The following is a 25,977-nucleotide window of genomic DNA, read 5'->3' on the forward strand; positions in this document are numbered from 1 at the left end:
TCCAGCTTCTTCCTGTATGCCTCCTTGCTGTCTCTGATCTTGATCTTCAGTTGCTTCTGTATACTCCTCAATAATTCCCTGTCTCCCTCCTTGAAGGCTCTTTTTTTCTCATTTAGCAGATTCTTCAGTTCACTGGTGACGCAGGGTTTGTTATTAGCGAAGCATCTCACTGTTCTGGTGGGTATGATGTTGTTTGGCATTATAAAACTATCTAGTATGACATTACCTTGAAAAAAAGGTTAGATTTGAACTGCCATTGGTAATGAAACTAGGATTTTATGTGCATGTTCTTTACTGTGCAAAAAAGCGGAGAAACAGAAGACTTGAGTATGTACACAAAGCACATAAAAACTTTTCTGACCCTTATTTTATTTAATTAGGCCTACAATCGCACAATCTGTATCCAATTAGTGTGTTACTTGTAAAGATAGCTTTAACTAATGCAGTCAGTTGGACAGTTTTCCCCATACTGAGATGACTTATGGCATTATTAATGTTTGGACCGGGGGGAATATTTGAAGGTTATTTTAAATTATGCATTTATTTGGTTTCATTTAATTATCTTTGGGCTGATGGTTGTTTTAAATAAAAAGCTCAGAAAACTGTTTCTATTTTCATCTATTGCACAAATCTAATTAACATCACGTACATGGAGGTGCAGTGAGTCTCTGAGTCAACGACAGGTGACACAATTATCTTGCATCACCCTCTTCCTTTTTAATGTTCAGAAACACAAGTTGAAGGCAGTTTTGTCAAGTAGACTGTTGTTGCCACTTCAGCACATTCCTTCCATAATTTAATGACTCTCCAAAACCTTTAAGTGGGCTCTTCTTGGGAAACGACCTAGCAAAACACGTACCAGCGTCTTGAGTTGGTGCCTAATTTGCTGCAGGCAGGTGAGAAAAGAATTCACAGGCATGCTTCTGGTTTAACTGAAATCTTTTACGATGGGGTGCAGAAGAGTGTCAGCTGATGTGACTGAGAAACTAATGAAGTAATTCTGCTGCATTTGAAAAGATGTGTAATTAAATAAAAGTCAGTAAAATAATCCTCCATGTGCATTCACACACAGTGTTGCCAACTGCATCCAACACAAATAGCTGAAGTTGACCCAGTCACTGGATGATGTCACCTGGGCATTTGCATTTTAATGATATCATGATGTCACACCATGTTGGTGTTTTGTTTTAATCCATCCATCCATCCATCCATCCATCCATCCATCCATCCATCCATCCATCCATCCATCCATCCTCTTCCACTTACCCAGGGTTGGGTCGCAGGGGCAGTCCCAGACACTTGGGCCTGCCCCTCTGGGGGACTTCAAATATTGAAAAAATAAATACAGAGGGAACATTCTGAAGAACATTTGGCATGACAAAAATTACATTAGTAATCTGGCAGAAAAGGTCCAGTTTTGACCCTTTTGAGGTTAATTAGTGTGATTAAAAGGATGTGTAGAATAAATTATATAAGCAACAAAAAGAGTTATTTTAAGGCTAATTTGGTGTGGTGATCCAGAAAGTTCTATAACATGGAAGCTAGCACAGAGTTACTTCTCCCACTGAACTCTCTTTATCCTCATTGAACCACATTTGCTTAAACTGTAGTTTTTATTTTTCCAGTTTCTCTGCTCCTCTGTTGTGTTTTCGCTCCATCTCAGAAAATCCTAATGGATAAGTAGCTCTGCACATTTGTACACAGAGCCAAAGGTGGCAGGTGTCTCAAGACTTTACTGGACTATCTTCCTGTCAGTGGAGGAAATAATATAATATGTTAACAGACCACTGACTTTGTTTTTTGATAAACACAGGGAGAACCAAAGCGAAAAGGGTCGGTGTTTTACAGTGTGACTGGCCCAACCCAGTGTTAATCAGGCTACTGGTATAGCCCACTAGCTTCATGGACCGGGCAGAACAATACGTACATTTATAAGGAAGGAAGGTGTCGGGACTGTCGGCCCACCGGGCAAACGCCCTGTATGCCCGATGGTTAGTCTTGTCAAGCTGTGCCATAGGGGACTGTGTATAGCACTGCATTGCAATATGTGGATCAAATACATTAACTATTTATTTTAAGTCTGGGAAATTGGAGGAGTGGCATCATAGCTTGTGAAGACAGCCAAATGAATGTGTCTCACACTCCCTTTGTGAGACTTGGCGGCCCTGATAAAATATATATCCACTACATCAATGGCTAGCTGATTTCTTGAGTGAGACCAACCGATAAAAGTTTTGTTATGTTCGGCTGTTGTATCAGAAAGTGGCATGAGTAGGGAAGGATTCCTTTTCCAATATTTATTTGAACCTGCCTCATATGATCAAGTATCAGGCATCCATCTTCATTCCCTCATGCACTTCTGCTCTTTCTTACTTGCTTCTCTTATCCTACACTGCCCCCTAGTGATAGACACAACAGGTTTGGGATTGGTCAGTGGATATTACGCGGTCATGCTGCATGCATATGCACAGAATATTCTCTTTCCTAATGTCTGAAAGGACAGTCCAGTGAATAGGTTAACACTTTTTGCTAATCTGCAGGGAATATTGATGAGAAAAGTTTAACAGAATGTAGAGGAATGTCACCAAAAATTTAGCTAGGTTGTTGCTCAGTGCTTTTTGGGTTAAAACAAAAAGTCTGAAAAGTAATTTGAAATAGTAACAAAGTTGGCAGCTTGACAAATACGAAACACGCTGAACCGAGCTAGTTGTGAGCTTTCAGCACTACTTTAGAGCAACGTGAGACTTTAGACCCAAGGAAACTCTAGTGTGAAATAAAAGACTTATATCACTAGAGGGGGAAAACTTGTTTCCATGGTGAAACAGAAAGATATAGATGGATTTTCTGTGTTCTCGGGATAGGTATGACAGCTGATGTGCTGACCAGAAGCTTTCTTGGACCGCATTAAACCCCATTAAGTGCAATGCATCACCACAGCATGAGTGCAGAAACCATTAAATCTTAATTACTTTACTTATGTGAAAACAAATAGACTGACAGCTTAAAAAATGAAGATTGCTGAAAAATCTGCAGTTTTTCAGGTAGCTGCAGTTTGATCATCTCTATTCATCCCACGTAGTGTCTCGGCATATATGGAAATGTTCCCAACGTGAGCAGATCAAAGGAGAGACAATGTGTTCTCAACTTCAGCCAGAACCGACGGATTGCCTACTAATTCTGATACCAGGAGTTACACAGAAAAGGCTGCACACATGGAATTTTACTAATGCACAAACATGCACGTCAGTGATAATTGCAAAATTAACTTAACAACTACATCACCACTGAAATCTAAAGCACTAGCTGGTGCAGTTCCTCACAGTCTCTAGCGGTTCTAATGAGGGGAATATTAGCAGTAACTATGGAAACAGCTTAGTAACTGCAGCATCACCCGCTTTTTAGTTGCGTCCCTGTGATTTTCTGAGCATTCTGAACATTCAGAGTGTTACTCAGCAATAAATCGGCTCTATAATTTTGGCAAGAACATAGCAAACCATTTAGCAGGTTGACCACAGCCAAGCTAAACATTTTTATACAGGAGAAAAATAACAGAATGCTAGCCATCTTCATCAATAAGCAAAAGCTTTAAAAGGGAAACCAATACTGCTTTTGATAGTTACCACTGTAGCAGATTATATGGTTAGTGTAGGCATTTAAAAAAATAGTGTGCTATTAAAACTGTATTTGATAGCTCAGCTGTTTAAAAGCTAGAGTAAGTTGATTATCCAACCGAAGAAGCAGAGAAACAGTAGTGAGAGCACTCGAGGCTTTGAGGAGAGTGAAGATAGTTGATGTGATGAGGGAAAAACTTTGATCTAATAGTCATTCACTTGCAAAGATGCATCTAATACAAAGTTAACTGAACTCTGATAGCCCTGTATTGAGATGGTTTTATGAGTTAAACTTGAGCCTTTCTTAGTAAAATTAAAGAAAATTTTATAAGATGAGGTGGTTTGTACAACTTTACTAGATAAAACTGCATTTTTTATTGAAGAGCTCAAAAATAATGTCCTTGAGAAATCTGTCACAATAAGGGCACCAGCCAAATTCACTCTCCCTAGCCCTAACACAACAGAAAAGATCAGACATCAACAGAAAATAAACTATTTGAACTTACAAAACAACAAAAAAGGCTCCTAACACTGACCGCATCATGTTAAAACCCTGCAAATTATAGTCAGATACGTGATATGCTCTTTTATGGTGCAGCAGGAGCTACATTCTTTGAGTTGTGAAAATGATGAAGAAATCTCAACATCAACAACAAAAATACATTTAAGACATTTAGAAAAACCAGCAAAGCTTTTGACTTTATCACTTGTGCAAACTTGTCAATTTGTAGGAGTGTTTTCCCTCCTTTTTAAAATTCTTATATATATATATATATATATATATATATATATATATATTTATTTATATATATATATATATATATATATGTATATAAAACAGATTGTTTTCATGCAAAATTAAAGTGCAACACATCTGCAGCCTTGGCTTACAAAACCTTAACCATCATGAATTCAGTGGTGTAGTTGAGTTCTGGCACAAATTAGCAGACACACCTTATTCCAGATAAAATCAAATTAGAGAATAACTTTCACGAGCCAGCAAGGGCGACTCGTCTCTGTCTGCAATCAAGTACAACGTGACTTTAGGTCAGTCTGTAATTGGTCTTAATTAAAGTTAAAGTTAAAAGTTAAAGTTAAAGTCCCATTAGTTGTCACACACACTGGTGTGTGTGCGAATTTGTTCTCCGCATTTGACCCATCCCCTGGCGGAGCGGTGAGCTGCAGACACAGCCGCACTCGGGAACTATTTGGTGGTTTAACCCCCCACTCCAACCCCTTAATGCTGAGTGTCAAGCAGGGAGGCATTGGGTCCCATTTTCTCAAAGTCTTTGGTATGACCCGACCAGGAATCGAACCCCTGATCTCCCAGTCTCAGGGTGGACACTCTACCACTAGGCCACTGAGAAAGGTCAGTAAACTGTCAATTTATGTCATTCGTTGAACTAATTAGAACTCAAACTTGCAACTGTGAAAAGCCTGTCTTCACAAAACATTATCTAAACATGGTTGACAGGAATTTAAATACAAATAAAGCTTTCTGTAGTTAAGTGGTAATGTAAATATGAGTAAATGTCACTTTGGACATGTGATTATCTCTCATGGGCCAGCTGTCGCAGGGTCAGTTCAAATATCACATCTGTAAGCAAGGGACTCCCTGGTGACCTCATTCATTTCATATTTAAGACACATTTTTGCTCATCGGAAAAATAAAAGAAAGTGAACAAAGTGTACTTAGGCAGAATGAATGGGAGCCAGATGAGGTGCTGGAAGCAGGGCTAATTTGCATTTTCATACATTAGTGCACATGTAAACTGGTATGAGTTCTTGATGGTGTGGTACAGACTTGCAGCGCATTGATATTTGCTGTAAAATCATGAATAAAGACTTTCAGTTTAGAGGTGAATAACAATATGTACCATGGCAGCCCCCTAAACAGGAATGTTTAACAAACCTATAATTGTAATTGCTTTATGTTTTGTTCAAGTCCAAGCATCCATCAGTGTAACAAATGGATATTAGCTAGCTGGATAACAAAATGATGTGCATAGCTAGCTGTTGTAGTTGTCCAAAATGGCATTATCCCGACATAGAATGACCATTTCTTCTTCTGATTGTCAAGTCATTTGTGTATTTGTTTCATTTAGTACCATAAAATAACATCAGAAACCGGATCACTTTTTTCGACAAGTTTGAAAAGCTCAAGGGCTTCAGCTCCTTCTGTTTTTATACACAGCTGACTGACAACCCAGAAAGGGTGGGAGAGAGGTGCTCCTGAGGGATCTCAGCTTTTGTTTTTCAGTTTGAACCATCGTCAACAACAACCCTGAGGAACAACAGTATAAAACATCTCAATAGTTAACTTTGACCTAAAACCAGGGACATGTTACTTATTTACCAATTATATGTTTCTTTATTCTAATGATTAGAACTAGAGGTAGACCGATATTAGTTGTTCTATTGTCGATACCGATGCAGATATATGAGAGACATGATCAGCTGATGGCCGATACATACTGCAAAGTTTTATGGGCCAATTTTCATGGCTGATATCTAGACATTTTCTACCTTATTGTCATGTAAAATGTCACAAATAACATCGGCTGATGCACAAATTTCTGAAGCTGAATCCGTTTCTGAACTGAATTTGACAAACCGATAAATCTTCGCTTTGTGCACTACTCAGTGGTAAAGTCAGACACCTAAAAAAAATAATTTAGACTGTTTATTATGCAGATGTTATAGTTGAACGTAAAAATACATTTAAATTAAATTCTGCAACAGCTGCCCGAGGATGTGCCTGACTTTAAATAAACTTTACTAAGGGCAAATATCGGCCGATACTGATGTATAGAAAACGTTAAATATCGGCCCAATATATCGGTCTACCCCATTAGAAACTACTTGTGCACAAGTAGATGAGGTACAGTATGGTTTTAGGCATTGCATTAAATGGAATTAAAATGTACTAATAAGAAATAAACAGAAATAAATTTGTTCAAATCAGTGATTAGTTTTTTTTTACCTTAGAGACTGTAGAATAAATGTCGATATGACTGACACATAGACGTACTCTTACCAAAGGTCATTTTCCCATTCTCAGGACCTACTATCTGTACAAAAACAAAACTACATATATTAGTTTGATATTCTCTAAATTAGGGCTTTTCAAAATGTTTTGCCTCTGATCATGACACAACTAGTAACAGAGTCTTCTGGCCCAACTATTCAGGTTCTGAATTCTGCTCCAAAGCCAATTTAAGACAAAAGTTTGACACCACCGCCAAAGCAAACAACCCTGATGACATCATTATCCATTTAAATGTATATATCTTTAAAACAACACTAGCAGAATTTGCAGATGTTGAATTTCACAATAAAACTCTGCTGCATCACCTCAAAACTTTGCATGTTCATTGTTATAATAGAAAAATGCAATTAGTATTAAAACAACAACTTTCTAGAATTCAAACTTTTAAAACCATACCTGATACTTGCAGCAAATGTGTTATAGGTGGTTCACTCATTTAATCAACACATTTGCAGTGGTCTCTAGTAGGAATGGATCCCTTGTATGTTGTACTCTGGTGCACCATTTTCAGGAAATAGAGGTGAGCCACACCACAGCTGAGTTTCAGATGGCTGGTTTTGGAGTCTTATTTCCTGATATTTGGACATCTTGTTCTGGACTGGCTAACAACAAGGTGACTCTACCGTTGATTTGCAACATGCATGTTTTGTCTCCACAAATAACTCAGCCCTGGAGGAACTTATGCCGTGTGGTGGAGTTGCTAATGCTAACAATTAGCTGGGATGTCCTCTGCTGATTCCCGGACTCTAAAACAGCTTTTCCTGTTGTGAGCCAAGATGGGTGAGTCCTTGAATGCTAAGTGTGACACAGATCTGTCAGGATTTTCAAATCAGTAGCTAATGAAAAAGATAGGTGTAGGAGACTATTTTCATGTTCAGCCTGCATGAAAAACTCAGAGTTCTGATTATAATCAGAAATAATCATTAGAATGGTTTATTTCAGTCAACCACACCTTTAATATGGCAATAATACAAGCAAGAAAAGTGCTCTTATTGAATTACTAAAAGTGCATATACTGTTACTAAATTAGTGGGAGTCAATACTTCCTAAAAGCACATAAACTACTATATAAATGAGAATAAAAAGTTAAAATATAAAAATATGAATTAAGATGTCATAAAAAGTGCCAGCTAGGAGCAGTTCACAGCATGTGATCAGATAATCTCTTCTTCAGGCCTTGATGAATATAACCTCAAGCAAGTCCGAATGTGACATCGAACAAAATTTCTTTCTTGACCTCTTTTCAAAAGAAGATTGCAGCACCTTTGATTTATATTAAGCATGAATTGACTGATATGAGTGTGCTATAATGCAGGCTGACACCACAGTCCATAGTAGATGTCAGTGAGTCACAAAGCGGTACATCACACTGAAAGCATGCAGAGACCTTATGTAAGAGCTTTTATATATGTGTGACTTGTTATTGACTCCCAGGGCAGCTGCTTCCCAAACAAACAGCCACGTCTGACATCATATACTGTTTGCAAATGTTTGCATCTTGTCCAACAGTAAAAAAAAAATAAAATAAAATAAAAAATCTGCAGGTGGTGATAAATATTGCTCAGAAAAATACATTTGCTCAGTTATTCACGTTTTTTGTAAGTAAATCTCTCATTTTAATGCTGAGAGGGGTGTAGTGTTTACTCAAGTGTATTCTGAACACAACTTGTGCACACATTTAGAAATGAAACAGGCCTGTCGGTGTGAGACGGGGCAAGGAACCCTGAGATCGCGATCAGCGTGATGGTGACTGAACGTTGGCGGATTTATCTGCCTCCATTTTTCACTCCTCAGCTGCACAAGGAGAGGGAAGAAACGGCGGGAGAGAGAAACCCTAAGATTTCTCTAATCTGCCTTTCCATCAACACACGATGCAGCTCCCAAATAGAAACAGTTGTTTATAACACACACAAACGTTAATGACACTCGCGTGAAGCGTGCGTCAAGATCACTCCGTATGTGTTCTTGCCCTTATGGTGCCTCACACCTAGGTCTCGGTGATTGTCTGCCATTTTGAAATTGGTTTTATTATTATTTTTGATTATCCAAAACGTTAGATTAAAAAAACTGTTATTTCCATTGCAAATGTTTGACTTGATGTCAGACAGACGATTCCACTTGCGGCTGATCCGGCGCAAGCGTTCTTTAAAGAAGCTTTGACTGTTAAAATAGACTTGATCCTTGAAGCCAGCTTAACAGACTCTATGTAGCCTTAGCTTCACTTAATTTAGCACACCGCTGTGCTATTTCTTGCAGGGAAGATTACAGAATTGGTTGTCTTATAAATGGAATAAATACCACGGAAATCAATAAATAAACGTCTATTTCATCGGACTTAAAGAATGATCGCTGCTTTTATATTGAAAAAAAAGACAACACATGATGACTGCACGATTACATGACCATATCTCCCCCTAAACGCTGTTTTTGTGAGTGAGAACACTAAATAATGAAAGTACACCCCCATCAGCCTCACAAATGTAGATGGGAGGCACCGCATCATTGTGTGTTAATAAATGAAGAAACACACCGCTGCACGGACCCGGTACATATTAAAGCTTTGAAGGATGTGAATGAAAATCTTACCTTTTGGAAAGATTAATGAGGATAAACACCCAGAGGAAGAGCTTTAGGGGAAGGGAAGGCTTCGCCATTGCTGTCGAGCATTTGCAGGTTGAATTTGGTGAAGCTGTCATCACCATCTTCGTTTCCTCTTTCCTGCAGATGGACGTCTCCGTCTATTTACTGTGCTTCCTCTTTACGATGCATTACGCACGCTGGCAGACGCGGTTCTGCAAAGCTGGACCGGAGACGGACGTGCGTCGGAGGAATGTCGGGTAACACTAAATCGAGGAGAAGCCGGATTTCGTTTAGGTTGTCTTTTTTTCCTGTGCTGCCGACTCGACAATCGGCCTACAAAAGTAACGAGTCCCAGGGAATAAACTATAACAGTATAGAACGGCTGAGAAAAACCATTGGAGCCTCAGTCTGAATGCAGATTAACAGTCGGGTCAGAGAGGAATTGATGCACGTTGCTGCAGCAGGGATCAACACATGCGCGGTTACACAAAGCGGAAGTACTCGGTACAAACCAAGGTACACACGCATAGGTATGTGTTTATGTCCATGACACACTGAGTCATGTCACTGCTTCAGCTGCACGGGTGCTTCTAGTGGTCAAGGGTGCATGATTAGGCGAGAATCAGCACCATGGACAGCTCCCGTCAACACAGCAAGGGAGTTGGTGGCTGCTGTTTTGAATTGGTGACACTTGGAAAAACGGCTCTGACTTCACGTTTTGATGAATAAACAAGCGGGGGGTGGGGGTGGGGGTGGGGGTGGGGGGGGGGGGGATCAAAATAAAGTTTGGTGTATTTTGACCAAAATAGCAAAAATTGTAAATATACATCTACAGGTAAATGCATCTCTCTCTCTCTCTCTCTCTCTCTCTCTCTCTCTCTCTCTCTCTCTCTCTCTCTCTCTCTCTCTCTCTCTCTCACACACACACACACACACACACACACACACACACCACACACACACACACACACTCTCATGCTGGCTGAACTGCACTTGTCATTACACATTAGCTTCTGATAGAAAATTGGTGAGACTAATCCATCTTCGCTCACAAAGGGGAGGGCTGTTGCTGGTTTAGCGTCCAGGAAAAAGCAAAGCACATGTCAACTAAGTCAAGCTAACTGTTAGCTTAGCAACTCCACCACACAGCAGAACTCCTCCAGGCTTGCTTTATTTGTGGAGATTAAACATCAACTTTGCAAAGCAAACTGAGTCAGTGGTCGAATCCTGTTGCTGTTATCCAATCAGAGATGAGATGTCCAAATAGGTGAAAATGGCACTCAAAATCCTGGTGCCAAGAAATCTCACCTTGATGTCTTGGTCCCGCCCCAGTTGCCTGAAATACATCATCAAGAACCACCATGGTGTGTTCCAATGTTCATGTTCTACCGAGGCGTCTGTTCTCAATTTGTTAGCCGTTTAGCTAGCTGAGCCATGATACACAGGAGGTGTCTTGTAGCCTAGCCTTGGTCAAAAATATCCCAAAATATACGGCAGTATTTTCAAAATGATGGCGGATTAGAAGCTGGCAGCTACTTCACGAGAAAACTTCAAGTTTAAATGTAAGTCAAATAACTGTAGCTTCTGGGCAGTTATCTGAATTTTTTTAAGATCCAAAAAAGTTTTCTCTGGTTGGTTAGTTGCTTAGTAGTTGCAGCTTCAGTGGCTATCAGGTAGTAACTTGCTTACATATTTAATTTAACAAATATGAGCATAAATTTGAAAAGTAAAAGACTTGTTATATATTTATATTGAAACTTATGCATATAAAATATAACGTTCTCTCCCATGTCACGTGATGTTATGTGACAGTCATGGAAGCCATGGTCATGTGATGCAAGTCTGTTCCATTTAACCATTTTCTTTGACCAAGAAAGGACAGTGCCCTCCTTCGCAAGGAGCCTGGCCTTGCAAGGCAATGTCTTGTGAGGCCAGGTACCTTGACAATTAAAAGCACCCCAGTTGTCTGAAGCTCAACTCTGATGTGGCAAAATTCTAGTTCCTGAAACTGGCAATAGAGCTTCCTTTCTCCAGAGAATAACTTTCAAGGCATTCATTCCTACTAGAGACCACCATAAATTATTGGTAAAAATAATGTTAGTAAAAACATTTCTTAAGCTGCTCCACAGAACCAACCCCCCTTTGTTTGTTTACTTTCTTACAAATGATCATAATGACTCCTAACTTTTGTTATAAATTACCTGATTTTAGATTTTAATCTTCAGTGTTTATGTTTAACTGAAACATGGCTGAGTTCAGATGCCTCTGTTGTTCTCACAGAGGCCTCCCCATCCAATTCTAGTTTCAATTTCTCAATGAGGAATGGTAAAAGGGGAGGCGGGACTGCTTTTATAAGTTCATCAACACTTTTAGCAAAACCTGTTTTATTTTATCATTTTAACACTTTTGAATACACTGCAGCCGCTTTTGGCATTCGTCAGATTTTATGTGTCACTGTTTACAGGCCTCCTAGACAGAGTGCACCGTTTATTCAAGAGTTTTCAGAGTTTTTATCAATTTTACACAACTCCTTGATTTATGATCAATATTATTTTAATATCTATATAACTTTTTATATTACAATTCTCATTTTAGCTCTTTGGATTTTATATTTTAACCTAAATTTAACCTTTTTCCAGTGCTTCCTCTGTGGGAGCCCTCTGCCCCGGCAGTGGTGGTCGGCTGTGGCGGCCTGGGTGCTATCCATGTGTGCCTGGGTGGTGGTGGGGGTCTCCGCCCTCCCTGCCCTGGGTGCCTGGTGTCAGTGCCTCGGCTGCTGCTGTGGATCTGCTGCTATCGGGGTGAATGGCTCCCCTGATGGCATTTCCTTATCCTTAGCTGTTCTGGCTCATCTGATCTCAGCCAATCGTGTTTTTTACCATGGGGAAGGGGGCATGTATGTATGTGTATGTGCATGTGTGTGTGTGTGTGTGTGTGTGTGTGTCGGTGGAGGAGTGTTGTGGAAGGGTTTTTTATTGTCAGACTGTTTTTAAAATTCTGGGGATGGGAGGGAATGTGGGTAGGTGGGGCCTTTTTAATTTGTTAAGCACTTTGAGTTGCATGTATTGTAGGATTAAGTGCTATATAAATAAAGTTGCTTGATTGATTGATTGAGTTATTGATTCATATTGTAATTTAGAGGACTGCAGGAGTGACTCTAAACTACCTTCAGTTGATCTCAATCGACTACACTAATCTATCTGCACGTTTCAGTCACATAAGTGTCATTGAAAATGAATGCATTTTAGTGGGATGAAAATACATCACATTACCATATGTGGATAGGAAAAAATGATGGGGTGTCAAAACCATAGATTTGTATTGCTTGGTTCTCTTTAAACACAGGAAGGAAAAGTTTTCTTTTACATTATTAGCTAACTTTTTGGCTACTTCCTGTAGCCATCCTCAGACTGTGACGATGTTGGTGGCATTCCTTCCTTTTCCGTTTATTCACGAGCAGCAGAGGACGGTGTCGCACTTTGCTGCCCATGCCCTCCTTGTTGATGACTCAATCCCATGCGTGATGTAACGTGTAGACCCCATCGTCTCTGTTCACGGTTGTGTCTCCATGTCTCCTTATTTCTATGGCTTCCTTAATCTATCTGTTGTATTTTTGTTGTTCAGTGTTCATGATTCTTGTTCTGTCCCAGTCTATTATATGGTTTTCCCTTATACAGTGGTCGGTTGTGTCTTAATGAAATGTAGGACATTGTGGGGGACTATGTTCATGTTTTTTAATACTACTACTACTACTACTACTACTACTACTACTACTACTACTACTACTACTACTACTACTACTACTACTACTAATAATAATAATAATAATAATAATAATGATATTAATAATGAGAATACCATGTAAAGTTAACCCAAAAAGGTATTTTTTTTCTCATGACTCATTATTTTGTTTGTAAACTTTGAAATCATTTATTCAGAATGAATCAGTGTAACAATTAAACCAATAAGTCGTTTTTCTTTTCTCTATTGATAAAAAACTGGTTTAAAGTAACATCCAATAATAAAACTAACAAAAGAATAAAATAAATCTCCGTTTTTTATGCACTGGACTGTCACAACAAACTTTTCTACACTTTCTGTGTGACTTGTGGTGACTTTCCGTACATAAGCGACCCATTAAAAACACCCTTCCCTCTCTTTTTTATACGTTTTCTCTCACACAGGATTAAATGTCAGTTTAGATCAACTTGGTTCAGTTGTCACAGAACAACTTTCTGCCAAATTGGCAAATCCCAATATCAAGTGTGCACCTGGGTTCTCATGCGCTGGTCCACTTCCAGAGTCCTCATCTGTGTGTTCACACCATTTTGTTTATGCACAAGGCAGCTAAGTGTATCAGTTATAGTTTAGGAGCCCCAATTATTAAAGGCTTTGTTGAAACACTGGTCAAATATGATGGCTAAAGATTAAGAAATGAAATGGAATATTTTATTTTCTGTGAATAAAAATGTTAACAAGCACAATTCAGACAGAGCCTGGTTTAAAAGCAGTGGTATGAACATTTTAATAATATAGCATAGCATTTTAGAAAAAGGTAACTAATGAGCTCATCTTTAATGGCACCTCATTATTTCTCTGCTGACAAAGTGATGTGAGTGAGACTGGCAACAATTATATGTTGTGTCATCTTTCGATGAGAGCTGGGGGAGGTATGGTGTTCTGTAATGGCAATGCTGAATGCACAGATGCCCAGTTCCACTATCATTCCAGTTTTACAGCCCACACATATGCCATCACAGCCCCACTCTGTTAGCATCAAGCTGTGGGAGCAGAATGAGCTCCTGTAAGCACTTTTGGATCTGAATAATAGTCTGGCAATCTATAGAAGATGACGTAATGTAAGAAGCACAATCCTTAAAACAAATGACGAAAACACTTTAAAAGTCTGTTCAATTTGAAATTTTAAGACTTCACTGAATTATCACAAAAATTAAAACAACAATATGAATAAAAGCCAAATCCAAAAGGAGTCCATGTGGTCTGTATGAAATGGGTCCAGTTTCATCACTTTTTCACATGAACAAGAGAAAGCACTCCATGTGCTCAGATCTTCCTCACAATCTTTAACCACAAATAAAATACCTGCTCTGCCGCCACTATTCTCTTACCGACACCAATCTTTTTTGCTTACCTTGCTCATAGTGCCATTTTTTCAAATGTCTTTAGTAAACCTGAATTGCTCTAACTGCCATTGGAGCACTATTTGGTGCCTGATATAATGAGGCTTCCTAAAGACCGCCATTTATGCACCTCTTGATTAGTTGCTTTTAGCTTCCTCCTCACAGTATTTTACTCCAGATTTATGCATGTTTGTATCTTTTTAAAACGTTTGATTGCAACCTCAACACAGAAACATGCAGTTTGTGACTGATAGAATACAGGTTCTGTGTTACAGTGCCTTCAGAATAGCTTTAATATCTCCAGCAGCAGCAAAACGATGTCAGCTGCTTCAGGTTCCAGGCTAAAAAGGTCTTTCTGTTTGAATTAGGTAACATTTCAAGAATATGTTTGGGTTTGTTTTGTGAGCGCTGATTTGTTTGTTTATTTTTTATTTGCATGTTTGTATAAATTTTCTATTAAATTTTTGCTTTGCATTATTGGTGTTTTTGTTGTTTTTGTATCAGGAAGTGTCAAAAAATCAATACATAGAAAATGGGTCAATAGTTTATACCATCCATTCATCCTTTCATTTTCCTCCAATTATCCAGAGTCGGGTCACAGGGGCAGTAGCCTGAGCAGAGAGACCCAGACTTCCCTCTCCCCAGCCACTTGGGCCACCTCTTCCTGTTACGATAGGCGGGTGAACTGAGAGACCAGGGGTTCGGCTGTAGTGTGTTTGAAGGATCCAGATGCAGAGGAGCGAGCGTTGGGAATAAACAGGCACGCAGTTTGATCTAGGAGTGGCCGCAGGACCGGACCAGAAGGTGGGCCGAGCAGACACTCCAGAGTAGGAAAGAGTTGACTTACTGAGTCGATGATAGTCGGGGAGTTTGGTAGTCCATAATCTCATGAGTCGGATAGTTGAAATGATGACTCAGTAGAGGCGAGAGGCCAAGACTTCCGTATATAGGCAGGGAGCAATAGGTGGCGAGAGGGATGCTGGGAGTTGTAGTTAGGAGGAGGGATCCCGGTTGGAGGAGTGATGTGGGGCTGGAGTCGTGACATTTCCGGAGGTATCCCAAGTTGTTCCCTGGCCGGCCGAGAGACATAGTCCCTCCAGCATGTCCTGGGTCTTCCTTTAGGTCTCCTCCCGGTGGGATGTGCCCAAAAAATCTCACCAGGGAAGCTTCCAGGAGGCAGCCCAATCAGATGCCCGAGCCACCCCAACAAGCTCCAGTCGATGTGGAGGAGCAGCGAATCTACTGACAGAGCTCTGAAACAGCTCATTCTAGAAGGTAATGAAAAGGTTCAGGATAAAACTGCTGAAAACCCTTTTATGTTAGAGGAATTCTATACAGCAAACGTCATCGACACATTTGTTATAAAACTATCAGGATTTAGGAAAAAGGTTTCCCCTCTTAGATTTTCTGTAGATCAACTGTGTTTAATTTTTATTATTGATGGCCACCACCTTGCATGTTTTATTAGTTTTTCTTATCCAACACACCTGATTTAACAATTTAACTACCTTTTTAGTGTCTAGGCTTGTTAAGATCCTGTCAATTTCTTTACATTGATTCATTCTATTATAAAAATTATTTAGTTATTTATTTTTTTGCCACAAATCTATAAGCATCAAGTTTAGATATTTGCTTTGTGTGAAACATTCACACACGGTCTTGAACTGTGATTTGTGAAATGCCTGCCAGCTCTCAGCCTCTCCTCTGTGATTAGGGGAGTGCATAGCTCGCTGATTTCATAGACTTTTTATATGAAATTTGGTCTGCATGATGTTTAGCAGGTATAATCTCCACTCTCAAAGGTAGATCACAGTGAGTGTTTGCTTTCAGCTCTGGTAACATTTTTTAGGCTTCTGTGGTCCCTGTAGAGTTAGAGCTTTATCAAACACAAAGCAGAAATAAGCCCAGAGTCACTGCTGCAGATTTCACAGATTAGAAAAGAAGAGGAAAAACTAATTTGGAAGAGAGGCGAAAGTTTTACGCGGATTCGTGCCAAATCTGAGGACATTTTTGAATTGAATTTCTTCTATTTGCTTTCTAACATATTTTTTAAAATGAAGTTAGAGATGTGTTTTCACTTACTCGGGCTCACAGATTGAAGATGCCAAAAAAGTTTATCTGTGTAGAGACGTACTTACAGCATGATGTTTTTTTCCCCCTCCACCAAAAGTAAATCTCTCTATCATTGCCCAACAGTTTCCATCAAGGTTAGCGACTCCCCTGGCAGAGTGCTAATGTTGTGGAACATCAATGATGCTTTCATTGCTGTAAAACACAAGTTTGTTGTAAAACAAGTCTGGAATCTTTCAGTCTGTAAACATTATCTACAACAAATTTTTGTAAATTAAGTCGTTTTCGTTGTCCTGCGATGTTGTTGGCTTAGCCGGCTTCATTTACTCAACCTGGGTGTGAGGATGAGTCTCTCTTTGTCATTTCTGGAACATTAATGCTTTGCCATCAGTCAGCCTGTCTTTGCATTATCATTGTTATATGGCAGCATTTTAACTGGTTCATTTTCACAAGGAGACTTTGGTTATTGTACGTCTTTGTGCCAGCTTCCCCTTCAAAACAGAAATCACAGCTCAATGCATGAATTGTTGAGAAATGTGGGCTAATTCTGGAAACATCTGGATTTTACTTCACTTTTACATTCAAACATGCTGTTTTTTTTTTAAGAAGCCCTGATTGCATGGTGGCACGGTACTGTTGCCATGCAGCAGGAAGGCTGCAGGATCAAACCCCAGCAGTGGCTTTTCTGCGTGAAGTTTGCATATTCTTCCTGTGCGTGCATGCGTAGGTTCTCTCCAGGTTTTCTGAGTTTCTACCACAGACCAAACATTTGCATGTTGGGTGAATTTGCAAAACTGTCACAAGGTGTGAGTGAGTGTGCATCTTCTAAAGTGTCGCGTTCGTTACTCAGTGATGGACTGGTGACCTGTCTGGGGTGTCCCCTGCACCTCACCTTCTTCCTGCTGCAAATCGACACCAGATGGAGTTTCCCTAATTTGCTAATGCACTCTCCCAACTGGATAATGAAATAGAATAAAAAATAGATTCTTTCAAAGTAAGACTACTTTATACTCTTATGTGACTAACTAGGATTAAGTCACTTCCCTCTCAAGCATAATTTGTGATTGTGACAAGTGCTTTTATTCTCTCACGATTACACTAAGATTAGGCGATGATGGCAGAGGAGTGAAGTACCTGCTCTGTTACTGGAGGGTTGCAGGTTTGAACCCCACTCAGTCTGCTGCAGTTGTAATGTTCCTAGGCAAGACGCTTTAGCTGCCTTTACTGGTGCATTGTAGGTGGTGGTCAAAGGTGGTGGTGTGAATGTGTGTGTGGTTGAATGAGTGAATGTGTAGCTAAAAGATTACAGGTCAATGACTCCCTTTATGCTAGATTGAGCCAGTTATCCTTTCCTAGGTTGCATTTGGTGTAGAATTCAGCTGCTAGGTTTGTCGGTGGGCTGAACAAATGGGAACACATCCTCCCAATCCTGGTTTCTCTCAAGTGTCTTCCTGTTAAGCCTCAAATTAATCTTAAGGATACTCTGTTTGTTTAAGAGTGGCCTACCTCTCATCAGTGCTGCCCGAGTATACCATCAAGGTCCCCTCGCTCGGCAGAGCGAGGTCTGTTAGTGACGTGATTGGTCTTTGTGTTTCAGGCCAGTTGTTTTCTTTTTCTTTAAAAATATTTCTCAATGTAGTACAGCACATGGGGCCACCTTGACTGATGGTATAAAGGTGCCTTAAGAAGAAATCACTGATACATTCTATGCAGGCCTATCATAATTACCGTATTTTCCGGACTATAAGCTGCTACTTTTTTCCCAAGCTTCAGTGCGCAAGAGGAAGATGAGAGCGAATGACTTTTTCTGGTAGGCAAGTGTGTTTTATTTACTAACCAGGCATGTTTTTTGTGCAGTTTTTATTTTCTAATTACCCAGGGCTTATTAATGCTGTGTCAGCGCTGTTCCTTTCTTCTAAACATGCAAATTACCGGTAATAACGTGTCAGTTCTGTTTTTATTTTATAACCATCCAGAAATCTGAATGCTATCAGTGCTGTTTTCTTTTCTAAACTTGAAGGCACGTTCACCTGTGTTTAAAATTTGTTTTGTTCAATTAAAACAAAATCGAAAAATCTCCGTGTAGCATATTTCTGTCTAATTATCTTATGTTATGGCCATACATGCGCTGTGCGCCGGAGACCTGCATGTGGCTGCTGTGCCGCAGCTTGTATTTGAGTGCGGCGTGCGTGTTTAGAAAACCTTTTTTTTTGTTGGTGTGGCTTATATTGATGTGCGCTCTATAGTCCGGAAATAACGGTACCTTGAAGGTAGCGACCTGAAGTCTATCTGTCACTATTGTTTTTGCTGTCAACACAAACTTTTTTTACTTTCCAATGTTTGAAAGAAATAAGTAAATAACTTCTATTCAATTGAATATTTACCTTTTTATAAATACAACACACAAATTATTAATTAGTGCATCTCGTTCTAAGTCACCTCAGTGGTTTGTAACGCCTTTGATTTAAATTCTTTGTGTAGGAGAAGGCTTCATCTTGAACTCATCACCCTTCTCTCATCTCCACTGGGATGCTTGCATAACACCTTCTTCAAACCAAGGCCGCAGCAGTCTGTCCCACTGAGCAAAACCGGCACATTGGCTGTTCACAGCAATGGTTGGTAATTTACTTAGTTCTGTCAAGGCCCCATATTGTTCTCCTCAGCCAGAGGTCTAATAGCTGTGGGTATCAGATCTAAAACTAACTAAAAACTCTGAAACAGTCGATGTTTTGCTTTAAAGGTGTGGAACATTGATAAAACATTTTTTAATGATTATTTCTGATTATAATCGGTCAGTCTGAGTTTTTCAAGCAGGCTGAACCTGAAAATAGTCTCCTACACCTATATCCTGCATTAGCCTCTGATAGAAAATAGACAATAAAACATCACTTCATTGGATTTTCACAGCATCTGTCAGTATTTCTTTGTGGAGTTTTTTTCTTCTCGCAGCTCAAAGCTACCAACTGTAGTAAAATGGATGAATTGTTTGGGTTCAAGCAGAGGTAATTTTCTCTTTGCCTTTCAGTTTTTACCTGACCCTTTAGTCTCTCAGTAAATCAAATTTTTGGGTTTAAGCTTGCCCATACCATGCACTGACTCCCCAAGATCACACCCATCTTGCGCACTAACACTGGGATCACAGCTAGAACGTCTAGCTTGCGATTCACCTTGAGTATAACGTCCCAGTCTGAACAATTTCCACATGGCTGAGACCTTCCATGGGTACGGGTTGCACTCCAGTCACCCCCGTCTTCCCAATTTTCCAAAATACCAGAAATCCTCCCACTCCAAATGGAAGAAATCCAGTTACTATCAGCCTGAATATCCATACGTCTTTGATGTCCTCCACGGACAGCTGGGAAAGGCATATCATATTCATCTCCTTCCAGGAATCCAATGTATGCACCACTGGGTGCATTCCATGTGGACAAGTAGGAACCCCTGCTCCATTCTCATTGTTGAAAAAATCTTGTCAATTGCGTTGAATGACCAATTAACCAACTTGAGATAATTGAAGAGATTAAACATCAATGCAGCAGAGAAAACTGAATCAGTGGTTGTTGTTATCTGAGTTGAGATGTCAGGAAATAAGACTCCAAATCCTGCTGTGTTAAGAGTTTGGTAAAATGGTAAATGGCCTGTATTTGATATAGCGCCTTCTAGAGTCTTGGAACCCCCCAAGGTGCTTTACAACACAATCAGTCATTCACCCATTCACACACACATTCACATGCTGGTGGGGATGAGTTACGATGTAGCCAAAGCTGCCCTTGGGCACACTGACAGAGGCGAGGCTGCTGATCGCTGGCTCCATCGGTTCCTCCGACCACCACCAGCAGGCAAGGCTGGTTAGATGTCTCGCCTAAGGACACAATGACAGTGACAGACCGAGCGCGGCTCTAACCTGCAACCTTATGATTACGGGGTGAACACTTGACTCCTGTCCCCCCCCCCCCCCCCAGATTTTCTTTGTTTCTTCTGAGGTGTAAACATGGATTACTGTAAAGTCTGAAGTTGGAAGAGGATATTCTAGACATAGGGGGCAGAGAGACTTTTCATTCACCCTACAAAAGGTCATTTCAGCACATACTGGCTCAAAAATGATTTAAAAATATGAAAAAGTTGCATTGTATGGCTTTAAAAGTTGATGAAACCCATTGTCCATTTACATTTTAGAGATTTTCAATTATCAGCTACTCTCCTGTGACAGGTTCCATGTTTAGGTCAGTTTGGTTAAGGTTTGAGTAATTCATTTGCTGTGACACAGACATTTTTCTTCCTTGCAGCAGAACAAATGAAAACTAATGTGGTCTGTTTGCACCACATCATACAATCTGATCCATTTTATGTTGTGGTTTTTGTGTTTCCTAAATTTGGATTTGGTTTGATTCTCACTTAGTTCCATTGTTGATGATGATGATGATGATGATGATGATGATGATGATGATGATGATGATGATGATGATGACGACAAGTGTTTTTGATCAAACCTAAATCAGATTTGCTGCCTTCTTGCTGACCTCTCATTAAAATAAGGTCTTTGCAAGCACAACTGCCTGACAGCAGAACTATTTAAGGAACACAAAATAATTTATATGAGGTTGCTACAATGGTTGCTAATGTTTTCCAATCTGATATCATCTTTGTGAAACTACAAATGTATTTTAGGGCTGAGAGCAAAAAATTGGCATGTGGTGGGAATCCCGGGATTGAACCACTAACCTCTCAATTCCACCTTGCCACATCTATCATCATAAATGTTTATGAATAGCACAGAGTGAGCACAGGAAATATAAATAAATTACTTTTAATGTTAGGTTATTTCTTCCATCAATGCAACCCCAAAATGGATTTGTTTTGTTCCGCCTTATCACATTTATCAGTGTGTATTACATGATTAACACATCTCTTTTTCACACCTCACCCCATGTCTTACACGTCTCCTCTCCCTGACAGATGGAGCAGGGTGAATGAGCACTCTGAAAACTGGAAGTAGTTGTTTATTTTTTTACTCTGAGAACAGTTACCTAGATGCAGAATTTGATTTAGAGCTGAGAGGCTGCTGCATCCTGTGAGACGTAGATTTATCTAAGTAACTTCTTAATGTCTTTTCTGGAGCGCATTCAAACTCACTCCTGGATTTATCACCTTTTTCCTCCTTCCACATTTTTGCTGTCTCTAACAATCCCTGTGTTGCTGCTTAGGCTGCATCTCACCCTGTGTGATCTTTGTTGTCATTGTTTGCCACAAAGGTTGAATATAAAAATTGTTCAGATTGCTGCAAGGCTGCGTATATGTGTCATTGGGGTATGAGATAACAGTGGTCTCGCGGTGTTCTGCCAGGGGTTTATCTGATGTGTCAAACAGCATGTCACACACACACATACACATACACATACACACATACATATATACATATATACATATATATATATATATATATATATATATATATATATATATATATATATATATATATATATATATATATATATATATATCCATCCATCCATTCATCTTCTGAACCCGCTTTGTCCACGTAGGGTCGGGGGTGTCGGGGGTGGCTATCACCAGCGGTCAGCGGGCAATTAGGCAGGGTACACCATGGACAGAAAGCCAGTCCATTGCAGGGCAACACAGAGACACACAGGACAAACAATCACACACACACACACACACACACACACACACACACACACACACACACACACACACACACACACACACACACACACACACACACACACACACACACACACACACACACACACACACACACACACACACACACCTAAGGACAATTTAGACAGACCAATCAACCTAACAGTCATGTTTTTGGACTGTGGGAGGAAGCTGGAGCACACGGAGAGAACCCACGCATGCACAGGGAGAACATGCAAACTCCATGCAGAAAGATCCCAGTCCGGGAGTCGAACCCAGGACCTTCTCGCTGCAAGGCAACCACTGTTCCACTGCGCAGCCCATATATATATATATATATATATATATATATATATATATATATATATATATATACATACATACAATTTGTGACACCAGAGTGAAAGGTTATAATTGAGAGTCATGCAAGGCTTGTTCCATATTCATTAAGCAATAATGGCAGATGTGCAGTTTTTCAGTCACATTGTCCTTCAGCACTCACCCATTTCTCATGCTTTCTTTCTGAGAACTATTTGGTAACAAAAGGAATGAATGGATGAACACTTTGGACAGCGCCAGTTTTGCTCTAAAATTGACTATTGTTGGTTTGATGACTTATGTTCTGATAAAAACCAGTGAACTGATTCTTTAGGAAAAATTTGATTCATTGTAGTGTAGAAATCCTGAAATCTAGACAAATCGTAGCAGTAGCAAAATATTTTGATCTGCAGGTAAATCTAGCCACACCCCATTGTAGCCTCAAAAGGTCTATCATAGACTTGGCTAAATCAAGGCCGGCCCAGTCACAGCCCTCTGTTTGTAGAAATGTGTTTGGCGGTCTTGGCAGCATTAAGGCAGCGCAGCAATGGAAGAAAACATCAAAGATGGTGGAGGCTTAGGAACAGCGTATGTTTGAAATGGGTAGAGTTAAACTTGGACTTTTCTTTGAAACATGAACAGATAGAGGTACTTTTTCTTTCCGCCTACTCATTCTTCTGTGCATGGCAGACTGCCGTATTCCCATCACATATTTCGTTGCTCTGATTGGTCCAGGCAGGGCCCGGTTGCTTGGAGACAGTTTGAAAGTCAACTGCTGGTTTTGCCCCACAACTGAGCTGCGTCTATGGGTTGTGGCCAGACTATACATGACCGTAGAATGACTGGCCAGGCTAGATCCATTGTGCAGTTTGACATGTTATTGATTCCCAAAAGAAAGAGAAAGAAAAATCATAATATATCCAAGCTATCACCAGTACAATTTGTCTCAGCAGTGCATGTCCCACTGAGTCTGATTACATAAAATCCCTGCAGGCAGCAATGCCTCCTGAGCAGGTTTATTCATTGCAAAGCTGATGAGAGAATGTTTGAGAGAAATATGTTTGAAAGTGTGTGTAGAACTTTGTGATGCTGACAGAAACAGCTGGCAGCGCTTGTGGAAAAGGGAAGGAAAAAGTTGTGATTGGGAATGTGAAGGATTCTTCATTGATCTTAATTTTAGCTTATGCTCACAATCTGCAGATACGTTATATAATTACACATTCAGTCGTTACACCTTTACCACATATTACAAACCATATCAGACAAAAGCATGCTGAAAAAGTCCAAAACTGATGTTGCTCACAGTGGCGGTTGTACACTGAACTACTCCCCGGGTAAGACCCCTTCCGAGAAAAGAATCTCATTTTAGATTTATTGGCTAGTTGTAAGAATTCTAGCTGAGCAACTTTTGAGTTTAGTAAGTGAGTAAGTACATTTTATTTATGTAGCACTTATCACAGACATAGAATAACAAAGTGCTTCAAATAGATCAAAACAAAATAAAACTAAGTCATAAAATCATAAACAGATGAAAGATTAAAAATTTGAGTTAAAAATAAGAAAATAAAAGGTTTGGTTAAAAACAGCTTTAAAGAGCAAGTCACCCCCTACCAGAGTATTACTCCACTCACACTTTCTGTTTGAAAAATGCAACAAATGCTGTTGCCTAGCAGACCGAGAGGGCGGAGCCGCTAACAAATACACACACACGCACATGCACACGCACACGCACACGCACGCACACACACACACACACACACACACACACACACACACACACACACACACACACACACACACACACACACACACACACATACATACACACACACACACACACACACACACACACACACACACAGGCCCACAACGACATTGTGACATCATATGGTACCAGCTAACATTCTAGGGTACCTCTTAGCCAATAGCGATGGCAGATTTAAATTCAAATGCAGTGCCGAGTTTTTACCTGATAACGGCACAACACTGACAGTTTTAGGCAGAAATTTTTAATTTGAACTAAAATGCACTAAAGTGCAAAACTATTGACTACACGTGTCTGCAGCACGATTAGACACACATTTATATAGTTTATCAGGAAAAAAAGAATTGATTTGGGGGTGACTTGCTCTTTCAATAAAAGGGTCTTTAGCTGTTTTTTAAAAGTGTCCAGACTGTCAATGCTGTGTAAGAATAAAGGAAGATCATTCCAGAGTCGGGGTGTAACAGTCTGGAAGGAGCGATCACCTAGACTTTTGTATCTGGTCTTTGGAACTTCTAGAAGGTTCTGGTGTGTGGACCTGAGGGCTCGGGTTGGAGCAAAGGGATTTAACAGTTCAGTAATATAGGAAGGAGCTTGACCATGTAGAGCATTGAAAGTTATAGTCAGGATTCTAAAATGAAGTCTAAAGTTGACGGGTAACCAGTGGAGAGGCATTAGAATAGGAGTGATGTGTGCTCTTCTGTTTGCTCCAGTTAGGAGCCTCGCTGCAGCTGCAGTTTGCCCCAATAAAGAATCTTTACCTTATTTTAAGCAATGCTATTTTCTGGAGAAGAATAAATAAAAAGTCTAAAATTGAGGCATTTTTAACTTTCTTAGAAATCAGTTTTTGCAGTGTTTCAATTGTTTCATGTTTGAGCTCATGGTCACTCTGAAGAGTGCTCCTTGTGTCATAAAAAACGCCGATAAATGCCTGGTCATGCCTAAAACTCCTCATATAAGTGGGAAAACATGCCAATCAATGCACTAAAAGCATAAAAGATAATCAAAATTTAATTTCCTCTACAAAACTGTTGAAGGGACTCAACTTCAGTCCCAGACACTTTTAAATTTAATCAAACACTAAAGTAAAAATAATTATGCATAATGATAACACATGAAACAACCAGTAGCGTTATTATAGAAGCAGTTTGGGTTGTCGGAAATATTGAACAGTTGATTTCTGTGCTAATGATAAATGGTCTGTATTTGACATAGCACATTCTAGAGTCCTGGAACCCCCCCAAGGCATTTTACAACACAATCAGTCATTCACCCTTTCACATGCACATTCACAGCCTGGTGAGGATGAGCAAAAATGTAGCTACAGCTGCCCTGGGGCAACTGACAGAGGCGAGGCTGCCGAGCACTGGCACCACCAGTCCCTCCGACCGCCAGCAGCAGGCAAGGGGGTTAAGAGTCTTGCCCAAGGACACAACGACAGCGACAAACCGAGCTGGGCTCGAACCTGCAACCTTCCAATTACGGGGAGAGCACTTAAGTCCTATGCCAATGTTGCCCACAAGTAATTTTCTTCCAGTGACCTGATCATAATACATGTCAGCTGAAAGTTTGAAATCTATTTTGTTTAATCAAGTTCATGTCAGAACATTAAAACAGAGCAAGAGTGAAAGAAAAATAAAAGGTGATTCAATAACCTAATCTGGCACTGTCAAATGAAAGTTAAATGCAATTATGAAATGATGGAAATCCTGTTGACTGCAACCTTATTAGGACATGCATATATGCCATTTATTTGTTAGTGTTGAGAAAGAGAGGACAAGAGCG

At 39.9% G+C, this 25,977-nt stretch overlaps 1 protein-coding gene across 4 annotated transcripts in view; it reads right to left on the minus strand.

The window, feature by feature from the left end:
• Positions 1–9,741, minus strand: part of gabrg2 (gamma-aminobutyric acid type A receptor subunit gamma2) — a 60,702-nt gene extending 50,961 nt beyond the window's left edge. For 2 of the 4 annotated variants that reach the window (XM_015961391.3, XM_015961390.3), the window contains exon 1: positions 9,247–9,741. In XM_015961391.3, coding sequence (XP_015816877.1) covers positions 9,247–9,362 — 116 coding nt within the window. In that variant the 5' untranslated portion in view covers positions 9,363–9,741. The remainder of the gene's footprint in view (positions 1–9,246) is intronic. The other 2 variants (XM_015961393.3, XM_015961392.3) reach the window with 1 other exon arrangement.
• Between the last annotated feature and the right edge of the window lie 16,236 nt (positions 9,742–25,977).

The sequence above is a fragment of the Nothobranchius furzeri genome, chromosome 10 (assembly GCF_043380555.1).
Source record: "Nothobranchius furzeri strain GRZ-AD chromosome 10, NfurGRZ-RIMD1, whole genome shotgun sequence".
Taxonomy (NCBI): domain Eukaryota; kingdom Metazoa; phylum Chordata; class Actinopteri; order Cyprinodontiformes; family Nothobranchiidae; genus Nothobranchius; species Nothobranchius furzeri.